This window comes from Phalacrocorax aristotelis, chromosome 1, assembly GCF_949628215.1.
Source record: "Phalacrocorax aristotelis chromosome 1, bGulAri2.1, whole genome shotgun sequence".
NCBI classification, from domain to species: Eukaryota; Metazoa; Chordata; class Aves; order Suliformes; family Phalacrocoracidae; genus Phalacrocorax; species Phalacrocorax aristotelis.
The window spans coordinates 67,197,138-67,219,147 of record NC_134276.1 but is presented as its reverse complement, the minus strand read 5'-3'; the positions used below and the strand labels follow the sequence as shown (position 1 = coordinate 67,219,147).

General features: G+C 44.4%; 1 protein-coding gene across 1 annotated transcript; it reads right to left on the bottom strand.

The window, feature by feature from the left end:
- Positions 1–274: 274 nt before the first annotated feature.
- LAMP1 (lysosomal associated membrane protein 1) lies at positions 275–21,643 on the bottom strand. Its single transcript, XM_075091356.1, has 9 exons — positions 21,427–21,643; positions 10,831–10,946; positions 9,277–9,490; positions 9,010–9,171; positions 5,161–5,378; positions 3,311–3,433; positions 2,283–2,352; positions 1,954–2,124; positions 275–1,299 (listed from the first exon to the last, which is right to left on the bottom strand). Exons 1-9 carry the CDS (start codon positions 21,476–21,478, stop codon positions 1,160–1,162), a joined length of 1,266 nt encoding a protein of 421 aa, XP_074947457.1. The 5' UTR covers positions 21,479–21,643; the 3' UTR covers positions 275–1,159.
- Positions 21,644–22,010: the final 367 nt, after the last annotated feature.

Here is a 22,010-nt window from a genome sequence, read left to right as displayed (position 1 = left end):
TTTAAAGCAAGAGTTATCCTCTCTGGCTCTCAGGTTACTGGTACACAGGAGCTTTACCTGTTTCCAAACACAAAGTCCAAAACAAGGGACTGTTCTGAAGACACGTACACAGTTAAGCCTCACCGTTGTGCCACACAGGGAAAAAACTTAAACATCTCTTTAATGTAACTCCACGCTAAGGATTGTTTAAAGCTCTCTAAGTAGAGCCAAGCCAGGACTTCAGCACTTAGCAAATGGTCAGATGTTTCTAAGAGTGATCAGCAATGCTAAGATATACAGAAAAAAAGTGTCTTTATTAGCATTGTTACAGGCAATGCATACATAAGAACTGATCCTTAAAGTGTACAACCCCCCAGCCAAGTTTAAAGCAAGAGAATCAGCAGATTGAGATCTATATTGTACACATGTGCAGTAACAGGATCTCTCTGGACCTTCCAACAGAAGAGACTGAAATCACTTTACAAAAAAACCTAAATAAAAATAACACCCATTTTAAAAAAGTACCAGCTCCTAACAAGCTGGCAGAGCATCAAAAATATCAAACAGGGGAGTCATCCAATCATCAAGAGTTCCTGTAAGGTTTGAGTATTGCGTTGTTCACACCCTGCATATGCCAGGCATTGAGTTTAAAGCTTAGTAAAAAATACACACCTAAAAGACAAGGTGGAGTTTAGATTTTAAATTTCAATTCTGTCAGTTGTTACTGAATTTCTTTAAACGCATCATCAGTAAAATTAACCTCATCGCTGGATGGCAGCAGCACGATGAACAAACCTTTTCCCTTTGTTAAGAGTTCTGAAACTGAGTCAGTGTGAATTAGCAACATCCCTCTCTGGAATCTTTAGCTGACATGACCTTATGCCAATTCCAAAAAAGCACCCTTAAAAACTTTTAGCTTGTTTCTAAGTGGGTAAATATTTAAAACTAGTTAGCAAAATTAAACACCAGAATTTTCAGAAGTTACTTCTGTGCATAGTTAAATGCTGCAAGATGATTTCACATTTAATAAAGCAGACTTTAAAGAAGCAGCAATTTGCAAGAAAAGGTGTTCCCTTACAATATCAATCTTAGCTCAGGGGAAATGTGTGTCGGGGGCAGGGGGGGGTTTCCCAGCTTCTTGCAATTGCTTTTCATCTACACTGGATTTTAGTGCAAGTCATTAAATTGTTTGATATCCAGCATGGCTCCTCTTTCTGCCAATCAAGTAAGCAATCAAGACAATTAGAACAAGACCAGCAAGGGCTGCACCAACTATTATAGGGATCAGCATGTTGTTTTCATCCAGCTGACATTCTTCCACTGAAGAGAGAGAAAAAGAACCATGTTAGGCACTACTGCACCAAGAGATGGCTACACCCAGAACTTCAAGTTTCTGCTCTCGGCACATAGATAAAACTGGCTCAAGTTAACTTCTAGCTCAGCTTGCCAACAACCAAAAGGAAGCCTAGCCCACTAGCCATGATCACTCAGGATGAAGTCTTTCTAGTGCTAGTTGTATGCACAATACAGGGATCTATGACATTTCCTTCTTGAGACCTGTAACTGTTATGCAAAGCTTAGCCATCATAAATACACCCACACGACACCTCCCCTAGCCGCTTTGCTTTACCACACTCAGAGGACAGCATTAACTAAGGGAGTCAGGAACTTCCCAGAACTGTACCCCTTCTATACAACTGTCCACATACAATTAGGAGGGAAAGCTAATGCTCTTCCTTAACTCTTCTCTGGACCACAGTGAAGAAGTCCTAGTTATTTCAAAGCTTTTTACATACTTCTCACACCAGCTGCAACTCTCAGACATCTTATCAGCCCCTACAACATCTGTACCAGGGCATGCCGTGACAAAGCACAGCACCCACAAGCTGACACTTGGCTACAGAATACTATATGTTTATATCAAAGTGCCCTTCACAAATCTTAGGTTTCCCCCCAGAAATGTAAACCTCTTACCTGCCCCAAATTTGTCTCCATCAATCTTGAAAACCTGGATCTGAACATTAAATACATTGACAAGGGCTTTGTCCGTGACCTGGAGATTCTCCTCTGCACTGCACTTGTAGGAGTTCCCTACTGTAGCTCTCAGCTCGCTCATGCTGTTGTTCGAGGCTTCAAACTTTGGAACTGTGTAAGAGAAAGTCTTAGTACAGAATCCTGAGGAGCAGGAGCTGTAAGCTCATAGAGCTTAATTTCTTCCCTGACATTTCTAACAGGTTATTTAATGCAGGCAACCCTTAATTTTAGAAGTAGACATTGAAAGCAGACTTTGTAGAAGTCCCTACCTTTTGCTTCAGAAGGCAGAGTCGTGCTTACAGTCACACCTTGCAGGAAGAATTTTTCAGAACTTGCATTCTTTTTTAACAAAAAAACCAAAAACAAAAACAAACCAGTAGTTGTCACTTAAGCTTGAGATCTTAACAGAAGCTGTTTAGATTTGGTCTCAATTCTGCATGCATTTTGAGAAATGTTTTCAAAGTGTAGTCCATAATTGGGATTAGCATCCAAAGGAAGAGCTTAGTTGCACTTTTAAAGAGAAGAAGCTACAGAAGGCATGTGCCTTAGGGAAGATTACTTTGGGGGAGGGAAGGGGGACAGAGAAAAGGCGGCTGTCACCCCTCAGACTGCTGAGCTGACATCCACGCTAAAGGTATAGTCCCACCCATGCCTTAACCAGGCAAGTACAACAATCTCACCTGTGCTACATATACAGCCTTAAAGCAGCTCGGCACCCCACAGATATGTGGGGAGTCATTTAATAGCAACAGGTCTAGGTGATCACATTTGATCAGTCCCGCAAGTATTAAAAGCCACACAAAGCTGACAGAGTGGATTCAGTCCTCCTGGGGCAGGGCTGTGGGAAACAGGATTTCCAAACATCATAGGATTCCCTAAGACAAGCACACGTGGCTCTTGGGCTGTAGACAGAATGTTAATGAGGACTTAAATCCAGTCCCAGACTCGTACAGTTAGATGAGGTGCCTATTTGCCACAGGCTCTTCCTCTGCTACAGCAGAACTGTTCCCAGTTTGGGTGAGAAGCTTTAGAGAGCAGGCAGTATAACCTGAAAATAAATTCCCATTCCAAATAAAACAGATGTCTGTCCATATATACATGTGTGTACATACACATATATATTCCTTCCTCACAACAGTTACCAAGTATTAGACCCTCTAAATCCTAGCATTAAAACCAAAGGAATTACTTACTCCCCTTCCTGTAGCTGCATCTTTTTTCTCTTGTACTTGCCCCAATTAGTTTTCCCACACGAGAAATCCTGCAGACCCTACACGCTTTGTCTAGAGATTCTTACCAATGCGAAGTGGAAGATAACCCTTGTTTTCTCAAAGGTCAGATTCAAGAAGGCAGATGTATTGTTGCACGTCCCAAAAGAAGTTGTATTATGTGGGATGAAATTCAGCAAGTCCAATCCCACCTATGAGGGAAGAGGAGCAGTTATGACATTTGAAGAGTCTAATGCATCACCACACATTCAGTCAGCTTCTAGTTCGCTCGTACTCACATCCATACAAGGCTCTGTTTGCCCACACATTTTACAGACAACTGGGCAGACAGATGTGCAAGTTACAGGTTGGTGTCAGCTGCACAAGCGCCTCCAGGCTGGGACAGAGAACAAAGGGCATCTTTGCATGCCTAACGAAGCTTTCGGCACCCCTGACTGGCTGCCGCCAATAACCTGCTGCTTTCTCCACGCTAAGCTACTTCAGTGTTTTTCCTTATGTTGCTAGGACCAGTAACCACCACTACACAGGGGACAAGCTATAAAATACTGCTTTGACATAATCAAGGGGAACTGCCTGTAAGCGTGATCATCCTGCACTTCAGTTCAAAAGGCTTTAGTTTTGCCCATAGTACAGATTCTATAGTGTCCTGTATCTGCAGAAGGCTGCGGGTTAAATAGACTTGCCAAACAATCCAGTAGAAACCTCCAGTAGCTCTTAGCTGACCCTCACGTGACTCTGGAAAACCTATTTGCCACGTCCTCACTAGTCATTACATTAGAAATCAGCTGTTCCAGCAGAGCTAGAATGCCACGCTGCAGGACACAGCTTAAGGAATTTCACACAGTTCAGGTGGCTAAAACACAGTCTGTCACAACCAGCTACTGTACAGCCACACCAGCTGTCAGCGCTCATGATTTTACCTCTCACTCATCATCACCATAAGCAAATGCAATAGATCCCTTTGCACCACCACATACAGCATTAAGCAGCTAAATCCTATACAGACACCACCCTCCTCGCACCAGGTCCTTTATCACCAGGATCCAACTTAAGCTACACAAAAGCACCCATAATTTGTTTGCCTGCACTTGTCCTCTTTACCTCAGATTACGCCACAGGACAGGAAAAAGCAGCTGGTGATCAAAGGTACTTTTAACATAGCTTTACTGAACATAAAGGTTTGCTGACCCTTGGTCACTGTTGGCTACTGAGGGCCTTCAGCAGTCCCTTTGGGATTACGCTCATAGCTTTGCCTTAGGCGTTAGCGGGTAACGGGTCTGTCCACGGGGCTAGCAAAGCTGGGCTTTGCATCAACAACGGAGGGAAAGAACCTGGGCCAGGGCTGGATCTTACATAAACCATGTAGCATTCTTGCTGTTAGCATCAGCCATTAAGTAGCTCTTAAGCACTGAAGTCAAACCCAAGCCTCTTTGGTATAGGCTGGAAGTTAACTAAATCACAAGCCTATCCAGTTTTACAGTAGTAAGAATTTTTCTTCCTAATAGTCATTCACTGTTTTCATTTAGGTGCCTCAGGCCAAATTCCTGTATCTTATTTAACAGTTTGAAAATCTTGTTTAGATGTCATCTTTGATAATAAGAGAATCCTACTCATATCTTGTTAACTTTTGGTGGAGGGGTGGAATGTGTGGGATGGCTGTATACACTTACTGGATTTGACAGGCAAGTTTAGCACTCTTACTGAATGGAAAAATCTTTAAACACCACTTTCAGTAGAAGAGAACTCTCTGAATCATCACTAGTCTAGTCCAAGTTAGGCAATCCAAACAGAGGACAATCATGGACAAACACTACAAAAGAACTGGGATTTTAAAGAAATAAGTTAGCCTGTAATAATTTACCAAGTTTTCCCCAAAGAAGAAATCTGAAGGATTTGAAGAAAGAAAAAATAAAAGTACCTTTTCATCTTTTTTTAAATAGGTGATATTAAGCTGTAACCCCATGTAGGCAAGTACACAGGTTCCATTTGGACCAGTCACATTGTATTTACCAACCGCAGGACTTGGGGGCAATGCAGTTGGTGCTGGGCTAGTTGTTGGAACCTGGCTAGTAGCCTGTTTAGGAGTTGTAGGCACTACAGCAGTAGTAGAGACCATATCTTCAGCACATTCTGTCTCTGGAGAGAAAGGAAAACAGTCATTACCAAACAAAATGAAGCTGTGGGATGCTCTACCTTTTTAATCCTCAAGGGAAAGGAGGACACAATTTCAAGTTTCTTTTCCTGATAGAAGATAATAAAATCTGAGAAACACAACAGTAAATCATTACCTACACTCTTGTTGCAAAGTTGCAAAGCCCAGCATGTGAAAATGACACCTCTGCCGTTATTTACAGAAGTTCATGGTGACCACATCTGCTTTTATTCATGTCTGCCATTTCCCTTCACCATCAAGTCAGGATAAACAAGACACTGCTGTGCTGACAGAGCCAACGTTCCTGCCATACGTTCACAGCGAGGCTGAGATGAGTGCCTGGAGTGTGTGAGGGGTAGTCGTGTGCTAGAAGCAGAGGAACAGTTCTCTTGCCCACGGTTAAAAGTGGTCTCGCAGGAGATGCGTTTTTCTCCTTCCCCTCCCTCCCTCAGTTAACACTACGAGGTTGCAAGTGCCCTATGTCATTATTCTGGCAATACCCACAGTCACATTAAAATACTACTTGACCTCTCAAGTCCTCATAGCAGTGCTGTGGCTCTTCTATCCTTAACAGAGGGATTCCAAGACACTGCTTCTGATGGCAAATGTTTTGCTACATCCTCTCCCTTTGGGTGTCCCATCCACCCACCACCGGGGGTACAAGGCTCAGTGAAGGTGTGCAAGACTGCCTTCTCTTTTCATCCAGTTCAGCAGCAACTTCCAAGGCAAAAGGAGGAAGAACAGCGATCTATTTGCCAGAGTACTCAGAAACACCTGGCAGCAAGACCTTAACTTGATCTGAGAGCCAAGAAGGTTCCTGCATTGAACATCTGAGCCAAAACCAAAGGTCATAGCAACGGCGTGACTGTAGTAGGGGCTTCCATGTTCCAAGCCAAGGTCGTGTCCATGTGTCAGGGGTAACGGCTTGCAACTGTATAAGGACAACAGCAACTGCAGCAGCAGTTATTTCTGACTCAAAGGGCCTACTTCTAAAATTTAATCCATACATACGCTGCAGATACTAGATATCTAACAAATAGTCTCTGAACTTAAACAACTTAACTTTCAATTATGGCTCAGCAAGAGGAACTCAAATCACACCTTCTGAACTCTCAGACTCCAACGTAGCACGCTTTCATAATTCTACTCCATTTCTGGACTCAAAGAGCAGAGGGAAAGTGGGTGAATGGAGGAGTGACCCTACCTTTTGTAGGCTTAATGGATACTGGTCAGGTCCCAAAATGCATTAATTTCCTAATAAATAAACCAATCAGCAGCTTCACTTGGAACTCCAATGAAGAATTTCCCTCCATCTGCAAGACCCCTACATGTACAGCCTCTTACCCGAGTTAGCAGAGATGGGAACAACCAAAACACTTCAAGTGGAAGTTTCTCCTAGGTGGAGTCTTGATACAGTATTTTTACTGAACTGATTTACAGCATAACTCCTCGACAAATTCTTACACCTTTTTCTGACAGTTATAGGAAAGCAGCTGACAAAACTACCAACAGATAAAATTAAAGCCTCCTTTTCTTCAGAGCTGCAGATAATCACTACCATAACCTCAGTCACTAACTTCTAGGTACGCTGACAGATGTCACCATCACTAAGGATGCACAGAACCACCAAATACCAACTCTTCTTCCCTCAGCAAGCCTTGCCAAGATCACCAGCCAAAATATCCACTAATGAAGGAGTTGCAGGGAAAAAAAAAAGGTTGCGGGAGAACTCCAGATCTAAAGTTTATCAATAACTAGCTGCCTCAAGCCTACGAGAGTGGAAAGAAGGAACTGATCTGGAAAGAACAAGGTGATTTCAAGGTCACGACTAAAAGAAGGATAGAGTGAGAATTCTTTAACCATCGTAATAAGGAAAAAAAAAGCACCCAACAAATACGAACAAGAAAGACAAGAAAGAGAGGCAGCTCATTGTGCAGTAGAAATAGAAAAAACAACCCGGGTGCTATCCCAAGACAGTAATAAAAACTTAGGGATGATGATAATTTAAAGGAAAAACTGAGCATGGCAGTATGGATAACAGGAATGTGGAAACAAACAAATAAACCAAATTAAAAAAAAAAACCTTGATCTCAGACCAAACAACATCTGCCCCAGGTTCGCAGGAAATCACATGGTTTTTCTGAGGATCAATAGTTTCATCAAGACAGTGATACGACAGGATGGAGAAAAGCAACTCTGGGGGAGTGATCCTGGCAAATTAAAGTATTTATATTAATCTAATCTAAGTAGTAAATATGACTAGAAAAGAAAACAAATGCTGACAAACTCATTTTGCATAAGGAACACCCTCCCAAGATAATGCAATAGTGATTTTTCCTTTTAACTCCACCTATTATCTGTTTTTACATAGTCCTTTGGTTAAAAAAATAATTGTTACACAGTAGGGAGATTTTATAGAAGTTGTATAGAAGTTAAAAACCAGCGTTTCCCAATATCACAGTTTATGTTCAAGCCTGCTGGTAACTGATCACTTATACTCATCCAGTATCATAGCTGGATCAAGATATCATATTTTAAAAGTGTGATAGTTCTGGAGTAATAGAAATCAGGGTTGTTTTTTTTAAATTACTAATGTACGTCCACATCTTTGCTGCAAATTAGGTCACTGGATGGAAATGACTGATTAAGAGAATGATACACTGAAATCTGAGCCAGCCATAAAAGAAACCAACTCCAGTATTACCATGCATCAGGCAAGGTATTTTCCAGAGACACGGGGCAAGGTATAGATACTCCTGTAGAAGGCACTTGTTCAATGTATCCATCACATGCCAGTACTGACTACCCTAGTCTTTAGGATTCATTTCAACAGGTGCATAAGTGGGATTAAGAGCATAAGAAAAAAAAAATCCTACATTTCCCAGGGAAGACCAGACTTCTTACTTGCCCCAAAAGTAAGGCAAAGATTTATCACTCCCTAAGATACAACAGGTGATCAAACATCAAGAGCCAGGTAAACCGAAGAAGGTCACCACAAAAGCAAAGGACGTGAACATAGTACGAAGCAGTTTGTCTTCTAATCATTACAGCAGCAAAACTCCCAAATGCTTTCCAATACAAGCCATGAGGATAAAAAGTCATTTTGTGATTGAGCCTGACAGAGAGGGAACATCACTGTTACGGCTTATGTAAGGCCTCCTGTAGGAAGATGTACATATCTGCTCCCTACAGACCAGTTCTCTGTTGTCTGCCATTATATCACTAATTTTCCCCAGAGCGCACAGTAACTAGTTCAGACTGCTTTGGTAGAGGCATAACACTTGGAAGTTATCAGATACTTGCTAAGCTAGGATTCTGGCCATGCGCCCAGTTGACCTACCGCTGCACGCGTTTACACCCATAAATATTCACGAACAGAAAGAACACTCCCTAATACCCATACAAAACCCAGTGCACCATCTTCTAGTCAGGGATGCTGACAGCCCTACAGAGAAAACCTGAAGCAGGTCTATTAATTTCAAAAGACGCTGCTATTGGAGCTTTAGATTCAGTTTGTACCTCCCTAAATATGATTAGTCAGGACTTAAAAAAGGAAATAATGTATTAGTGGTAATATTAGTTCACCAAGTACATTTTCTGCTACAGGATACCTACTGTTCTTACTGAGCGTGCCATTTATGAGATAGGCTTCCAAAGTAACATTGCTAAACGTAATGTTCACGTTCTTCATATTAACTTGGGTGGGGCTGATGCATCTGTATTTTGTGCCCATATATGCCTGAATATTAGTTTTATGTGATACAGTCTTCCCTTCTCCTGTAAAAAGATTACACTGCGTTAGTATGTAACAGTATTTACAGAAATAAATCAGCGTTACATCTGGAAGGGTTACACAATGCGAACAGGAAGTTTTCATTTTACCTGTAGTTGCATTATGGAATAAAGTTGCATCTGACAGATTGTAGTGGAAAACCAGCTCTTTGACTTGGTACTTGTCTGCAGATTCTGAGAAATGCAGGCTTAATGAATGTCCTGCTCCAAAACCCAGTACCAGAACTGGATGAGACGTGTTACTTTTGCCACACGAGCTCTGTGGCTCTACTGTGGCGTTTTGTGGAAGAAAAAAGTGTGCAAACTGTGGGGTAGAAAACAAAACACATGTAAATGGGATGATGTAACAGCTTTTCCTTACTGCTTTTTAAATAGCCTATGAAACAGTTCTAAAACATACAGCTGACATTCATATATGCTATGTCTACTTATATACCTGGATATAGCAAGTAGCATGTTACTGATGCTTGCATTTCTGTGAATATTGTTCTCTGAAATTTGAGGACAAAACAGTACATACTCACAGCACCTCTTAGACTTCCCCCTGCCCCCAGTCCCCCCCCCCCCCACCCCAGCCCCCAGCTAGAACTATGAATTTGCAGGTACTTCTGTACTGGGTGAATCAAACCTGGCAAACCCTGGACATGTGAAAAATGGAAGAATTTAAGCTTTACTTCTTGTAGTACAATCGAGTAAGAACAGAAGCAAATGGTATACCCTACGTAGCTTGGTTATAATACTTTGAGTTTATTACGTACTGAGAAGAAACTTGGTACCTGAAGACCAACACAATGTTCGCTGGAACGTTTTGAGCTTACTGCTTACAAGAAGGAACAGCCAAAAGCATGGCATGAAAGCAGTCACCTCTGAATGCAAACTTGCATACTGGTAATAGCAGGATTTCAGACCACCAGCACCACTGAAAAAGTGGACTATGCAGTGTAACTCTCAGCTGAAATCACACATAGCAAGTGCACCACTGGCAAAGTAGCAGGATTTTTTCAATCTCACATTACACTGATCAAGAAAAAAATTTCAACAAGAGTGCCTCAAAGCATGCAAATGCAATGAGATTATAAATAAACCTCAATTCCTGTTCAGTGCTAAAGATACCAAAATAGTAAACTGAAAAGCAGAGTATTTGTGAATAAAAATTCTTAACTTTCCACTAACAGGCCTTTGCTGTTAATATGGAACAACTCGTATGCACTGCTGTAGTCTGTAGATACACTGAAAGCCAGACATTTGCTCAGTGAGAAGATCACAGGTTTCAGGGAAGTTTAAAAGCTACATGTCAGTGGCTATTTGAGTTGAAATCTAGTCCATGTAGCATTTTTGCCTTCACAGCTCCAATGAAAGCCATTTTAGCTACTAATAGGACTGGTGTGGAATTTCAGTCACAAAGGTAATTTCACACGTGTGTTGTTTGAGGTGGTTCCAGGCAGACTTAACCCTGTTTAATTAGATGCAGTGTCGGTAATAAAGAAAAAAGTTGATGCAACATGACCAGGAGAAGGGAAATCTTTGCTGAAACAGTTTTTCATGCTTAAATATTTGTTCAAAGCTTAGATACTCCGCACATGCCAAAATACCACACATTTTGTAAACACAAGTTCGAGACAAGCAGCGAGATACCCCTCTTACCTCTTTCAGCCCATTGCTTTTGTATTCCACTGAGAAGGCTACTGTCAGATCAGCGATTATGCAGACCTTACCACCTGAATCTTTCACCTCAAATGAAGAGGAAGCCTGTAAAAAGCCTGTTAAGAAAGACAAGTGGTTAACTTGGTGTCACGTAGGTTTTTCTTTTCAATCCTTAAGAGACAAATATGCACATTTCAGGAGTACATCCTGAATGACAGTTGAGTTTGGAAAACTTGGGCATTAACGGTCTCTATACCAGCTCCAACATCACTAACACACAGAGGACAAATTTAACACCCCACTTATAAAAAGGCAAAGCCACCCAAACAAAAACTGTTGACATGCTGGGTCCTCAGAGGGTAAGGAAAACTTGCAACAAACACCAGTCATACTGTTCAAGGCAGCTACTCGGCATTCACCCTACACAGCAACTATTTTACAAGCTTCAGCCAGAATTGACTTGGCATATTTGATCCTGCATGCCTATAGCGCTCGGCCTTCCCCCCGCAGCACACCACACAGCCTTCACTCCTGCTGTACCAGGACACTCAGCTGTACATGCACTGAATGCAGCATTTAGAAAGCTCGGATTGACCGCAGATGTTTTGGAGGGACTGCCAAAAATAGCGTGACGGAGTGTGCTACCCTTGCCAGGAGAACTTCTCTTTAATGTCATCGTGCTCCCTGCACTTGAGAGGAGGATGGGGGCCAAGACCTTGACACAGGCTGAGGTTATGTTTTTCCGACTGGTTTAAACTGACCTCAGATCGAGCTGCTGACAAAAGCACAGCTTTTCCCCGACCCGCTCTCCTCCAGCCCCAGCGCTCAGAGCACTAGTACAACTGACCGCACTAGTATTGACTTAACAGGGTAAGAACACATGGCGAGAGGAACATGGGATCATCCTTTCTGACAGCAGCGTGGACTTATGCCAGCATCCACTGACAATGAAGCTTCACCTAGGGGACGGGTTGCAGCAGGCAACCCTGGATACAGCCAGAAAGCTGGTTATCTTATACTTGATTTGCGGTAAGAGCTAACTGGACAGTGCTCCTGTGTCTGATCTTTGTGGTAGAGCGTTTTATTTTTCTGATTCTAAGTTCGTCACCACATGTGCAGCCGAAGCAAACCTCAATGCAAAAAGCCTGCACCATTTTCATGCTAGCACTTTATCAGCTTGCATTTGCAACAGCTTTAGTCTTGCAGAAGACCTGAAAAAAAGTAGCTGCAAGACAAACCACTCCATTTATCTCAAGCAAATAAGCTTTAAAGAGTCAAACATGATAATCTATTCAACTGCTGATAGAGCAAAAAGATCCAACTGATCCATCAGCTACCTTCTCTCCCCAAGAATTTTTCAAAAAGCAAATCCCAATTTTAAAACTTTTCACTACAGAACTATGGTGCATACAATTGTATTAAGACAATTATTAAGAAAAATTGGACTTTGGTCAGCTCGACTAGGGTAGAAGGCACTTCAGTTGTAGGAACACATGGGGAACAATTTCTCTCGCATTCAGCAAGCATTTTCCCCTGTTGCCTTCCTCCTAGCAACAATATATCCTCCCCCAGCACCAAAGGGGGCGAAAGCTTAAGCTGGAATTCATACACTTTACCCAGTTGTTTAAAGAGCCTAGACTTGAAACCAGAGCTAGACAGAAAAAAGAAATTGCTTAAGAATGGACAGTGTAGAAAACTCGTATTTCCAAGCAAAATTGTCCTACCTTTGACTTTACGTCCAGCTCATAATGTTCACTACGGCACACACACTCACAAAGAAAATGTTATTTACTGCAGTTCACCACAGCGCTAGAAATAATCGATGCTTCTCCGCATGGAAGTTTCAATTTGCTAAGTTTCCTTCAATTAAAGTTACATCTGGCACTTGTTTACAAACACTTATTTTCTCAAGAGCAAGATGCTTATGGTTTTTTTAAGATTTCTAGCACAGCATATAGGCAGGGAGTAGGAGCCCATGGCTACCTGAACTGACACTACCCACATAAAACATACTAGAATGAAAACCTTCACCATACACGCTGACTCCCTTGTTTGGTAGCTATTTAAAAAACTTGGCAATGTCAGAGCTAAAAAGAAGCAATTAATAGGCACTAAAAGAAAAAAAGAAGCAGGAAAAAAAGTTTCATAATAAAGTACAGGGGAAAGAAGACTGAAAAACAATTAAGAAAACGTTGCTGACCTATAGGAAAATGTGACAGACCTGCCCATTACAGATGATTCAGAGAACAACAAAAGACAATGCAGATGTACCAGACAGCACCAAATGGAAGACGGATTCTGGGAATAAAGAGCTGACAAATCACCCTCAGCAAGTTTTAGTAGTAGAGAATAAGGGGTGTGAACAAACAGTAAAAAACCCCACCTGCATAACTAGATTTTTGCAAGGTTAAGTTCACACCATGATATGAACCCCGATTCTGTTAGTGTGGAAGAAATGCTATAAAACCCCATTCCTTCTTGAGAAATGTTCAGCAGCTGCTGGATTTGCAGTGTCAGTGACAAGACGGAAGCATTAAGCACAAGACACTGAGCTGTCCTCGATGAAATGGCAAGAGGGCTGTTTCACTGTGAGTAAGCTGACGTGCACAAGGACCGTGATCAGAGAGCACTGTGCTGCAGCATTATCTGCTCCCATGGTCTCAGGGAAGGGATGGAGAGGAATACCGATGGAACCGAGTGAAACATAAGGGATGTACGGGCAAAGAAAAAAATCAGGAAAAAAACACTGAAGAACAAATCAGGAGGCTGAAGGAAAGAAGGTCCTGCCTACTCTTCGCTCCAGCCAGTTTAAGGCAGAGGAAACAGCTCGCTGGGTTTGGCAGGAAAGCAGCTGTTGAGTTTGTGAAGGCAGCTTCAGTGTTGACTAGTGATTAATGCGTGAATCATCACCAGCCCACAAATAGTAAGAGCCTACAGTCAAAATGTCAATACAGAAAAGCAAACTGATGTTGAATCAATTTGTCTTGGGAATATTTGTAATTAAGTTACATAAATTATTGCTCAATTTTATCATGGCATAGCTACAAATTGAGAATATTGCTTGTACTTCTCATAACAATAGCATTATTTGTGATTTAACACAAAAACTGATACAACCTCCAGTTTCTTAATGTCAGTTTTTAAATGCTCTTCTTAATAAACTCCAGCACCCTATTTGAAAACTACCTGTGGCAGAGCAGGTGCTGTACTTCAGACTTACACAGCTGAACGGCTCCTAGACTTGTCAACAGCAAAAAGTAAGTTCTGTAAAGTCCATTATTAATGTGGCTGGAAGTACTACTTCATGGATATCTAGTAAAGGAATCATCAAAAATGTATTACCATCAAAGACATTTCACTCAGTTCAGATGCTTCATTTGTATTCCAATAGGTTCCAAAAAAAAAAAAAAAAAGGGGCTGCTTACATATTTATTCTAGCTGGATATTTTCGGTTGAAAATCATAGGGTAATCTCTCCCTTTATAGTTCATCTCTGAAATTACAGTCTCATGCAAGAGAAGATTGAAGGTAAAACCGCTGAAGCAAAGCTAGATATGCTACTTGAATTAAATCCAGCATCCTTCCTGATCTAACATATCTACATCAAAAAACCAAGCAGAGTGTTTGTTGTATCTCAGAGTGTTAATACAAGTCAAACAAAACTAAGATTTTCTCGGTTATACAACAATTTGTCTTAAAGAACTCTACCTCAAAAAGCTATGTTTGTTTTAAACTGAAAACTACAAAGCTAACAAAATCTAGCACATTTGAAACATCTCAATCTGAGCCCTTCTGCATATGGCTCTTAGAAAGGCAGGATTCCCCATCTCTTGACTACACAGAGATGCTTCCGGGTTTCGAGCTTTTTATAATTGAAATCCTGTTAGCCAGGCACAGCTACCCTTGGGTAACTCTCCCATATAATGGAAACCTACCAAGGGAGAAACATCAATGGTTGCTGTGGTCTTAAAAAAGCGAGCATATATTAATGGCAACTGTTTACACTGTCTGCTTACGAAGAGGACTTCAGTTACTATAGTTAATGATTTACTTTGTCTCCAATTTTTATTAGAAACAGGGAACATTGACAACAAGGATCTCAAACACAAAAGCTACTTTTATACAATTTGGGTTTTCTGACTATATTCACATTTCCTGCATAAATAAAAACCTCCTTAGTATGTTTCTGTATCCTTCTTGGAAGGACGGACAGCAAGCCATCCAAATCGTCCTGGGCACATGTTCCACATCATCAGTAGTTCAGGCGATACAGATATCTAGTGGACGGGACTGTTTGCGGCTACGTTGCATGACTACAGTGTTAGGGAGGAAAACCATGGCTGCAGCGTAGCCCAGCTAACTGCTCCCCACAAGCGCCGTGACAGAGGTTCAGAGTATCACACCCACAGCCTGGTCATACACGCCAAAGGCTCTGCTTGGCTTCAGCCTACCCTGTAATTACTGCGCGGCAGTACTCTGAAGGTAAGGGGTGCTTGCTAACAGACGCCAGCACCACACAGTCATTCTGTACCTAAGCTACAGCACTGCTGTGTTGCACTGCACCTTTGCCCACATGTTCTTTGGGTTCTTTGGATAAACACAGCGAATGCTGCTATCTATGGGGCGCTAATCCAAGGAGATAGGAAATGCTGGTTCTTATCTGAAGAAGGTTTACTTCCCATTGTACACGTGAACAGAAGTGCCCAGTAATTTACTCAGTATGGTGGTTCGGAAGGATCCTGTCATCTCAGTGCCATTTTGTGAACAAAATGATGACGTTAGTCACCGCTTTAGACTCCTAAGTCTATGCCAGAGAAGAGAATGAAAAAACCCCTGAGGAGGTATGCTCTCCTCTAATCACTTGTCTTCTAATGTAAGCATCACTCACAGACAGACACCTGGTACGAGTCCTTTCTCAGAAGACTGAGTCAAGATCACTTGCTTAGGATCCAGGATCCTTGGGGTAGTGCAGAAAAAATTAGAACATTAAAAAAATTATATATTTTTGAAAGACCACACTATTTACTAACCCTAGCATTTCTGGGGAACAACTGAAAGCAGGAAAACCCCTTGACAGACTTGATGTATGAAGCACTTTACGTGAGACAAGATGGTCTTCATAAAATTATGAGTTATACTTACCTGTCACCAATGGACTCAGAAGACTGAACACGGGCTATCTGGAAAGCATACCAGGAAAAGACAAGGCTGGACTCACTTCCAACTGCTGTTGGACACGCTTGAACACACACACAGTGGTGGCAACGGGAAACAGGTTAATTCAGAGACGGATGAGAGTACTTTAGGGCTGAAGAGAATCAGTTGCACTTGTGCAGGTGCAGCACCTGGTTATATCAAGTTTCTGATCCAACCCTAGAAAATGCATCCTTGCCAACTAACCAGGACAAATTCATGCAGTCTCAGATTATGTTTTTGATATTGTTGGTTTCTGTTAAGGCAGTAAACATTTTGTTTCTCAGTTCAAGTTTGCCGATGAATATCCTCTGTCTTTAAAAACAAATTTATAACAGTACAAAAGCATTATAAAGGAAAGGCTATTTAGTAGCTGTACACTTGCCATTTGGCCAGAGAACTGCACAATTGCAGCAAGTTTAGTCACATGAAGTTTCTTTATGGTTTCCTATCTAGAGGAAGGAAGTCCTGGGATAGCTTTACAGCAGCTGATGAGTCCACCAGGAGGTCTGAACTCCCTTTTCAGTACACAAGTCCATTTGGCACTTGCTCTGGTTAGTGCTGCTGTATCATACCACACAACTAACACACGTCCTTCAAGGTAGCTGGCAGCCCCATCAACATTTTGGAGGAAGAACAACTGCGCTGACAATTTCAAGAGAAAGCCTCCCCATATGAGAGGATACTGGGGGGGATAATAAACCACTCTCCTAGTCCTGTCGAGAAGAGAGTAGATGTCACCTCTGTCAAGGGAAATAAAGACATACTGGTGTTCCCATATTATACAGACTGATTTCTGCCTTGTTAAGAAATCAGAAGCCACTTAAGTTTAATACAAGAAAACTAAATGTATTAAGCGTGGGCTAGTGTGCTTATGCCTGAGCACTGGAAAGGGAACAGCTGGACAAATGCCCACTGCTCAGAGCTGAACCACGTTTGAACTTCTGTACTCTACTGCCAGGACTCTACTAACACTGTCACACTTTGAATTACAGTAGAGAAAGTAGTACTGACAGCCAGCGGGGCTGTGAAGTGACAGAGAAGGTTAAGAAAATGTTACCCTTAGACTGAAAGGGATACCAGTCCCTCCCGAATTCACGTGCACAGAAAACATGGAAGCCTGTATGGGGTTTGCATGGCAAGGTTTTGGTAGTGGGGGGCTACAGGGGTGGTTTCTGTGAGAAGCTGCTAGAAGCTTCCCCATGTCAGATAGAGCCAGTGCCAGCCGGCTCAAAGATAGACCTGCTGCTGGCCAAGGCCGAGCCCATCAGCAACAGTGGTAGCGCCTCTGGAATAACATAGTTAAGAAGAAAAAAACAACCCCGTGTAATTGCAGACAGAGAGAGGAGTGAGAATATGTGAGAGGAGCCGCCCTGCAGACACCAAGGTCAGTGAAGAAGGAGGGGGAGGAGGTGCTCCAGGCGCCAGAGCAGAGATTCCCCTGCAGCCTGTGGTGATGACCATGGTGAGGCAGGCTGTGCCCCTGCAGCCCAGGGAGGTTAACGGTGGGGCAGATATCCATCCACCTGCAGCCCATCGAGGACCCCATGCTGGAGCAGGGGGATGCCTGAAGGAGGCTGTGACCCCGTGGGAAGCCCACACTGGAGCAGGCTCCTGGCAGGACCTGTGACCCCACAGAGGACCCAAGCTGGAGCAGTCTGTTCCTCAAGGACTGCGCCCTGTGGAAGGGACCCACGCTGGAGCAGTTTGTGAAGAACTGCAGCTCACAGGAAAGGCTCACATTGCTCATGGAGAACTGCCTCCCGTGGGATGGACCCCACGCTGGAGCAGGGGAAGAGTGTGAGGAGTCCTCTCCCTGAGGAGGAAGGAGCAGCACAGACATGTGATGAACTGACCCCCAACCCCCATTCCTCATCCCCGTGCTGCCTGGGGGTGGAGGTAGGGAAAACTGGGAGGGAGGTTAAACCCAGGAAGAAAGGAGGGGTAAAGGAAAGGTGTTTTTTAAGATTTGGTGTTATTTCTCATCACCCTACTCTGATTTTATTGGTAATAAACTGATTTCCCCAAGTCATGTCTGTTTTGCCCGTGACAGTAATTGGCAAGTGACCTCTCCCTGCCCGTATCTCAAAATGAGCCTTCCATTATATTTTCTCTCCCCCTTCCAGCTGAGGAGGAGAGTGATAGAGCGGCTTTCGTGGACACCTGGTATCCAGCCAGGGTCAACCCAGCACAAAGCCTGATTTACCAAAACATAAGATATACTTCAAAATAGTAGGCCTATAATTTAGAATTAAGATAACAAAGTAACTGCTGCCACTCGCATAACCAAAAGAGTCTCCTGCCAAGCTTATGAGAATAAATACCAAGAAATCCATTATGGCACCAAGCTTTCTCAAGGAATTGACTTGAAAGAAAAAAAACTGTTGCGGTTAAGCTGAAACAAGCAAAGGCAAAGGGCGCCTTCTTAGTACTAAAAATAAGCTATCTTTAGGACATACAAAAGTCTTAACAGAGATAGCAGTGGTTAACTTTTCAATAAAACATCCATCTTTTCTTTTAGTAGGGTTCCCCTGGACCTAAAGGTAATTTTCATCTTATCATCTAGTACTTATCAGAAATCATCCTGTTCACTACAGAACAATCTAGAAGCAGATTACACCAAAAATGAAACTTCTAAGTCAGCCTGAGCAGGAACCTTGGGAGCGTATTTCAACAACAGCATGTCGGGGAGCCTGCGGAGTTCTTATTTTGCAAGCAAGAAGTTACTTTACAAGTCAGAAAAGCTGCCGAAGTCAAAGCTGTGCAACCTATCACATGACAACAGGCTTGGGACTAGCACACAAATTCAGATCCTTAGAGACTGTGTCAACACACTTAAAGAAGCTATCAAGCAAACACTATGTTAAGGGCAGCATTTGCTAAAGCAATGTTTCGAAAGTCACACAGCATAAAAGCTGTTCTATCCTGTGAAAACTACTTCACCCTCAGTCTCAGTTCCATACAGTTAGCAACGCCAAAACTGAGGAAAACAATACAACACCAAATTACTCACTGGCTGGAATTTATTATCCACGTTTCTCTCAACAATCCCTACACTGGTAGCAAGGTTTGAAATTCCCCTTTGGACTGGAGTTGTGCAACAGAATTACATAGATTACACATCAATAACCCTGAAGTGGCATCACGTTACCTTTTCAATCTCATTTTTCCCTTGTGCAAATCTCAGACACTTCACTATTTACTCAATGATACCGAATCCATGCCTGACTCTAAACTTAGATTTTTTTCTGAAATGTTTTCTCCGATGTATTTGTGTTTCAGCAAGGAAAAAACCTACCGGTGCTCTAGGACTCAAAGAGCACAAGCAGCATCCTTGGGTTTGGCACACAACCCAACCGACCCGTCGTGTTCAACAGCAGGCAAGCACCATCTCCCCTCATATTTCAAAAAGCAACAGCTAAGTTTGAGGGGAGGTACTTCATTTCCCATAGCCCCCTTCCCCTGTATTTATCACTGTATTACCTAAATCTTTCTTTCATTCCATATGAGCGTTTGATATTCGTTAGGAAATTCATCCCAAATACTTAATGCTGACATATGAAATATTCAGCTTAGTGCTTGCTGCTTTGTGTGAATGGGAAACTGAAACAGTGAGTGAGGTGTGGTGAGGTATTCTGGGGGGAAAAAAAAATTCTATTGTCCCAAAGTCAAGGCATTGCCAAATAAGCTTTCACATCTGACCCACCCATGCTAATCTTCAGCCTTCTGTGATCATTACCTTATCCTGATCTGTGTTCACTCAGACGACTAAAAGGCTGCAAAAGCCTAAAGAATTCACCCCAGATCTTCTCATTATCTTGTATCTCATATTCTTCTCCCCTCGCTACCGCCCAGGCCCCATGCTCTGGCAGAAGATGGTGGAGGCTATCTGTACTCCAAGGAGGGGTCTCTATTTGCACCACAAAGTTTTCTGCTGAGACCATAGGATAAAGTTACGTAGAAACACCCAGCTACTAGACACTGGTACAAAGCCCTGTTTGTCAGCAAATAGTTACTCCGTGGCAAAATAAACTAGTCTGTTGCCTCAGCTGCAGCAACCTAACACATTTGACATGCCAGAAAGTAACAAAGCTAAATGCATTGAATTATGCTTCTAACTGCTAATTAAGCAGGGGAAGACTACTACGGTCCCAGAAAATATTAACTCTGGTACCACTTAAAAACTATGGAGGCCGATTAGAAGACAAACAATACTGATTCTTCATTTAAGCCATAACTATATTAAACAAGCTCTACAAAGAACTCCCTCTGGAACATCTGTTCAACACCACTCAGGTTGCAGATGCCAATCCTAGGAAGCAAGTCCAACAGCACTGCAAGTCACCGTGCTCGCTAGACTGGCTCGGAAAGCACTGGATATTTGAGCTGCTCAGTGCCCCTTGCGAGCGACACCTTTCAGGCTCAGTGTAACAGAGGAACCAAAGTACTGCCAACGACAGTAGATATCTGCTACTAAAGAAACGTTACAAGAGTTTCAAAGGCTGTTGTGCTCTCCAGGAGGAAGGGAGATAACCGTTCGCAACTGATGCTTGAGGAAATATTTTTGCTAGCTGCTGAAGAAGGTTCCTTTGCTGCCAAAGCCACATTTTGGAAACTCGATAGTGTCGCGTGATGCAGCTGTCCAGGCAAGAAACCTAAAGCAAGGTAGTTATCAGTAAACAAGCAGGACACGCCTCCTCACAACACAGCCTCGCCGCGCTAACAACCCTTCTCACCAAGGCACTAACACCTCTCTATTCCAGCGGCATTTCAGGTTTCACTCCCGATACGGCAGGGTGGGAGCCATTAAGCAAGGGAGCACCACAGGCCCTGTGGAAAAGGGCCACTTCCCAGCAATGACATCAGTAGCTCCTGCGTCTCCACGCCGCGGGAGAGGCAAAGGCGTATTTTCAGGTGCTCCCCGGAGCGCTGTGCCTAGGCTCGGTGCAGGTGCCGAGATGCGCGCTCACGGGCACTGCCCAAGCACCGCCACCGCCGCCCCCCCAACCCTTCCCCTCTCGCCCCCGGGAGCTGCCGGAGGCTCCCTGGAGACGCGGGGTCCCGGTGCAGGGCCGGGGAGGGACGTTCTCCCCAAAGTTCCCCAAAGGACCCGCCGCCTCGGCGCTGCGGCGGGGCCCCCGCAGGCAGGACACCCCCCCCCGACCCTCACTGCCCGGGCCCGGCCCGGCCGCGCCGCCGCCGCCGCCCGCAGAAGGCCGGGGATCCCCCGGGTCAGAGCTACCGCCCCGGCGCGGTGACAGCAGGCAGGAAACAGCGACAGCCGGTGCCGCGTCCAGCGCCGCCGGCCCCGGGGCCGCCACAGGCCGTCGCCGCCGCGGCGGTGACACCCCCCACTGCCCCCCCACCGGTCGCCGCAGGCCGCGGCCGCCCACCCCCTCCTTACCGAGCAGGGCGGCCGCCGCGAGCAGCCCCCGCGCGCCTCGAGCCCGAGCCATGGCGGGCCAGGGGAGAGAAGGGGGCGAGGCGACACCGGCGGGAGCGCGGAGGGGCGGGGGCGGGAGAGGGAAGGTGGGCGGCGGAGGGGACACCGCGCTCGGCAGGCTGGCGACGGCCCCGGCCGGTCATGTGACCCCTGACGTCACCCCGGCCCGCCCGGGAGCGTCACGTGACTCGCGCAGTCGCGAGAGCCGGGGGCGGAGCTCCCTCGTGGCCGCCGTTGGGCGGCGGGTGTGGGCACTGCGCGGAGGCGGGTGTGAGCTAGGCGCGCTGTCGTCGTCAGCGGCTGCGGTTGAGGCACAGGCTCCGCCCACTCCCTGCCCCGACCCGCGGCGCCTCGGGCGTTGCGGCCCCCAACGGGCCGCCTGCGCGGCTCTCAGCTGCGGCACGGGCTAGGCCTGTAACGCGTGTCGGATGAGAGCGGCGGGAGCGCAGGGGCCCAGGTCGGCCTTACCAGTTCCGGGCATTTACCTGTGGTTCCCAGTGGGGAATGCGGCACGGGCACCGCTGTGTTAAAGGGGAGGTGCTGGA

What these genes read in the sequence shown, in the direction of transcription:
- LAMP1 (XM_075091356.1), bottom strand. Translation starts at nt 21,478, where the DNA reads ATGGCTCGGGCTCGAGGCGCGCGGGGGCTGCTCGCGGCGGCCGCCCTG. An exon ending in ATTTAAAAAAAGATGAAAAG is followed by an intron (nt 3,434 to 5,160) that starts GTACTTTTATTT and finishes CTTCCCTCATAG; the next exon opens with GTGGGATTGGACTTGCTGAA. An exon ending in TTATCTTCCACTTCGCATTG is followed by an intron (nt 2,353 to 3,310) that starts GTAAGAATCTCT and finishes TTGTTAAAAAAG; the next exon opens with AATGCAAGTTCTGAAAAATT.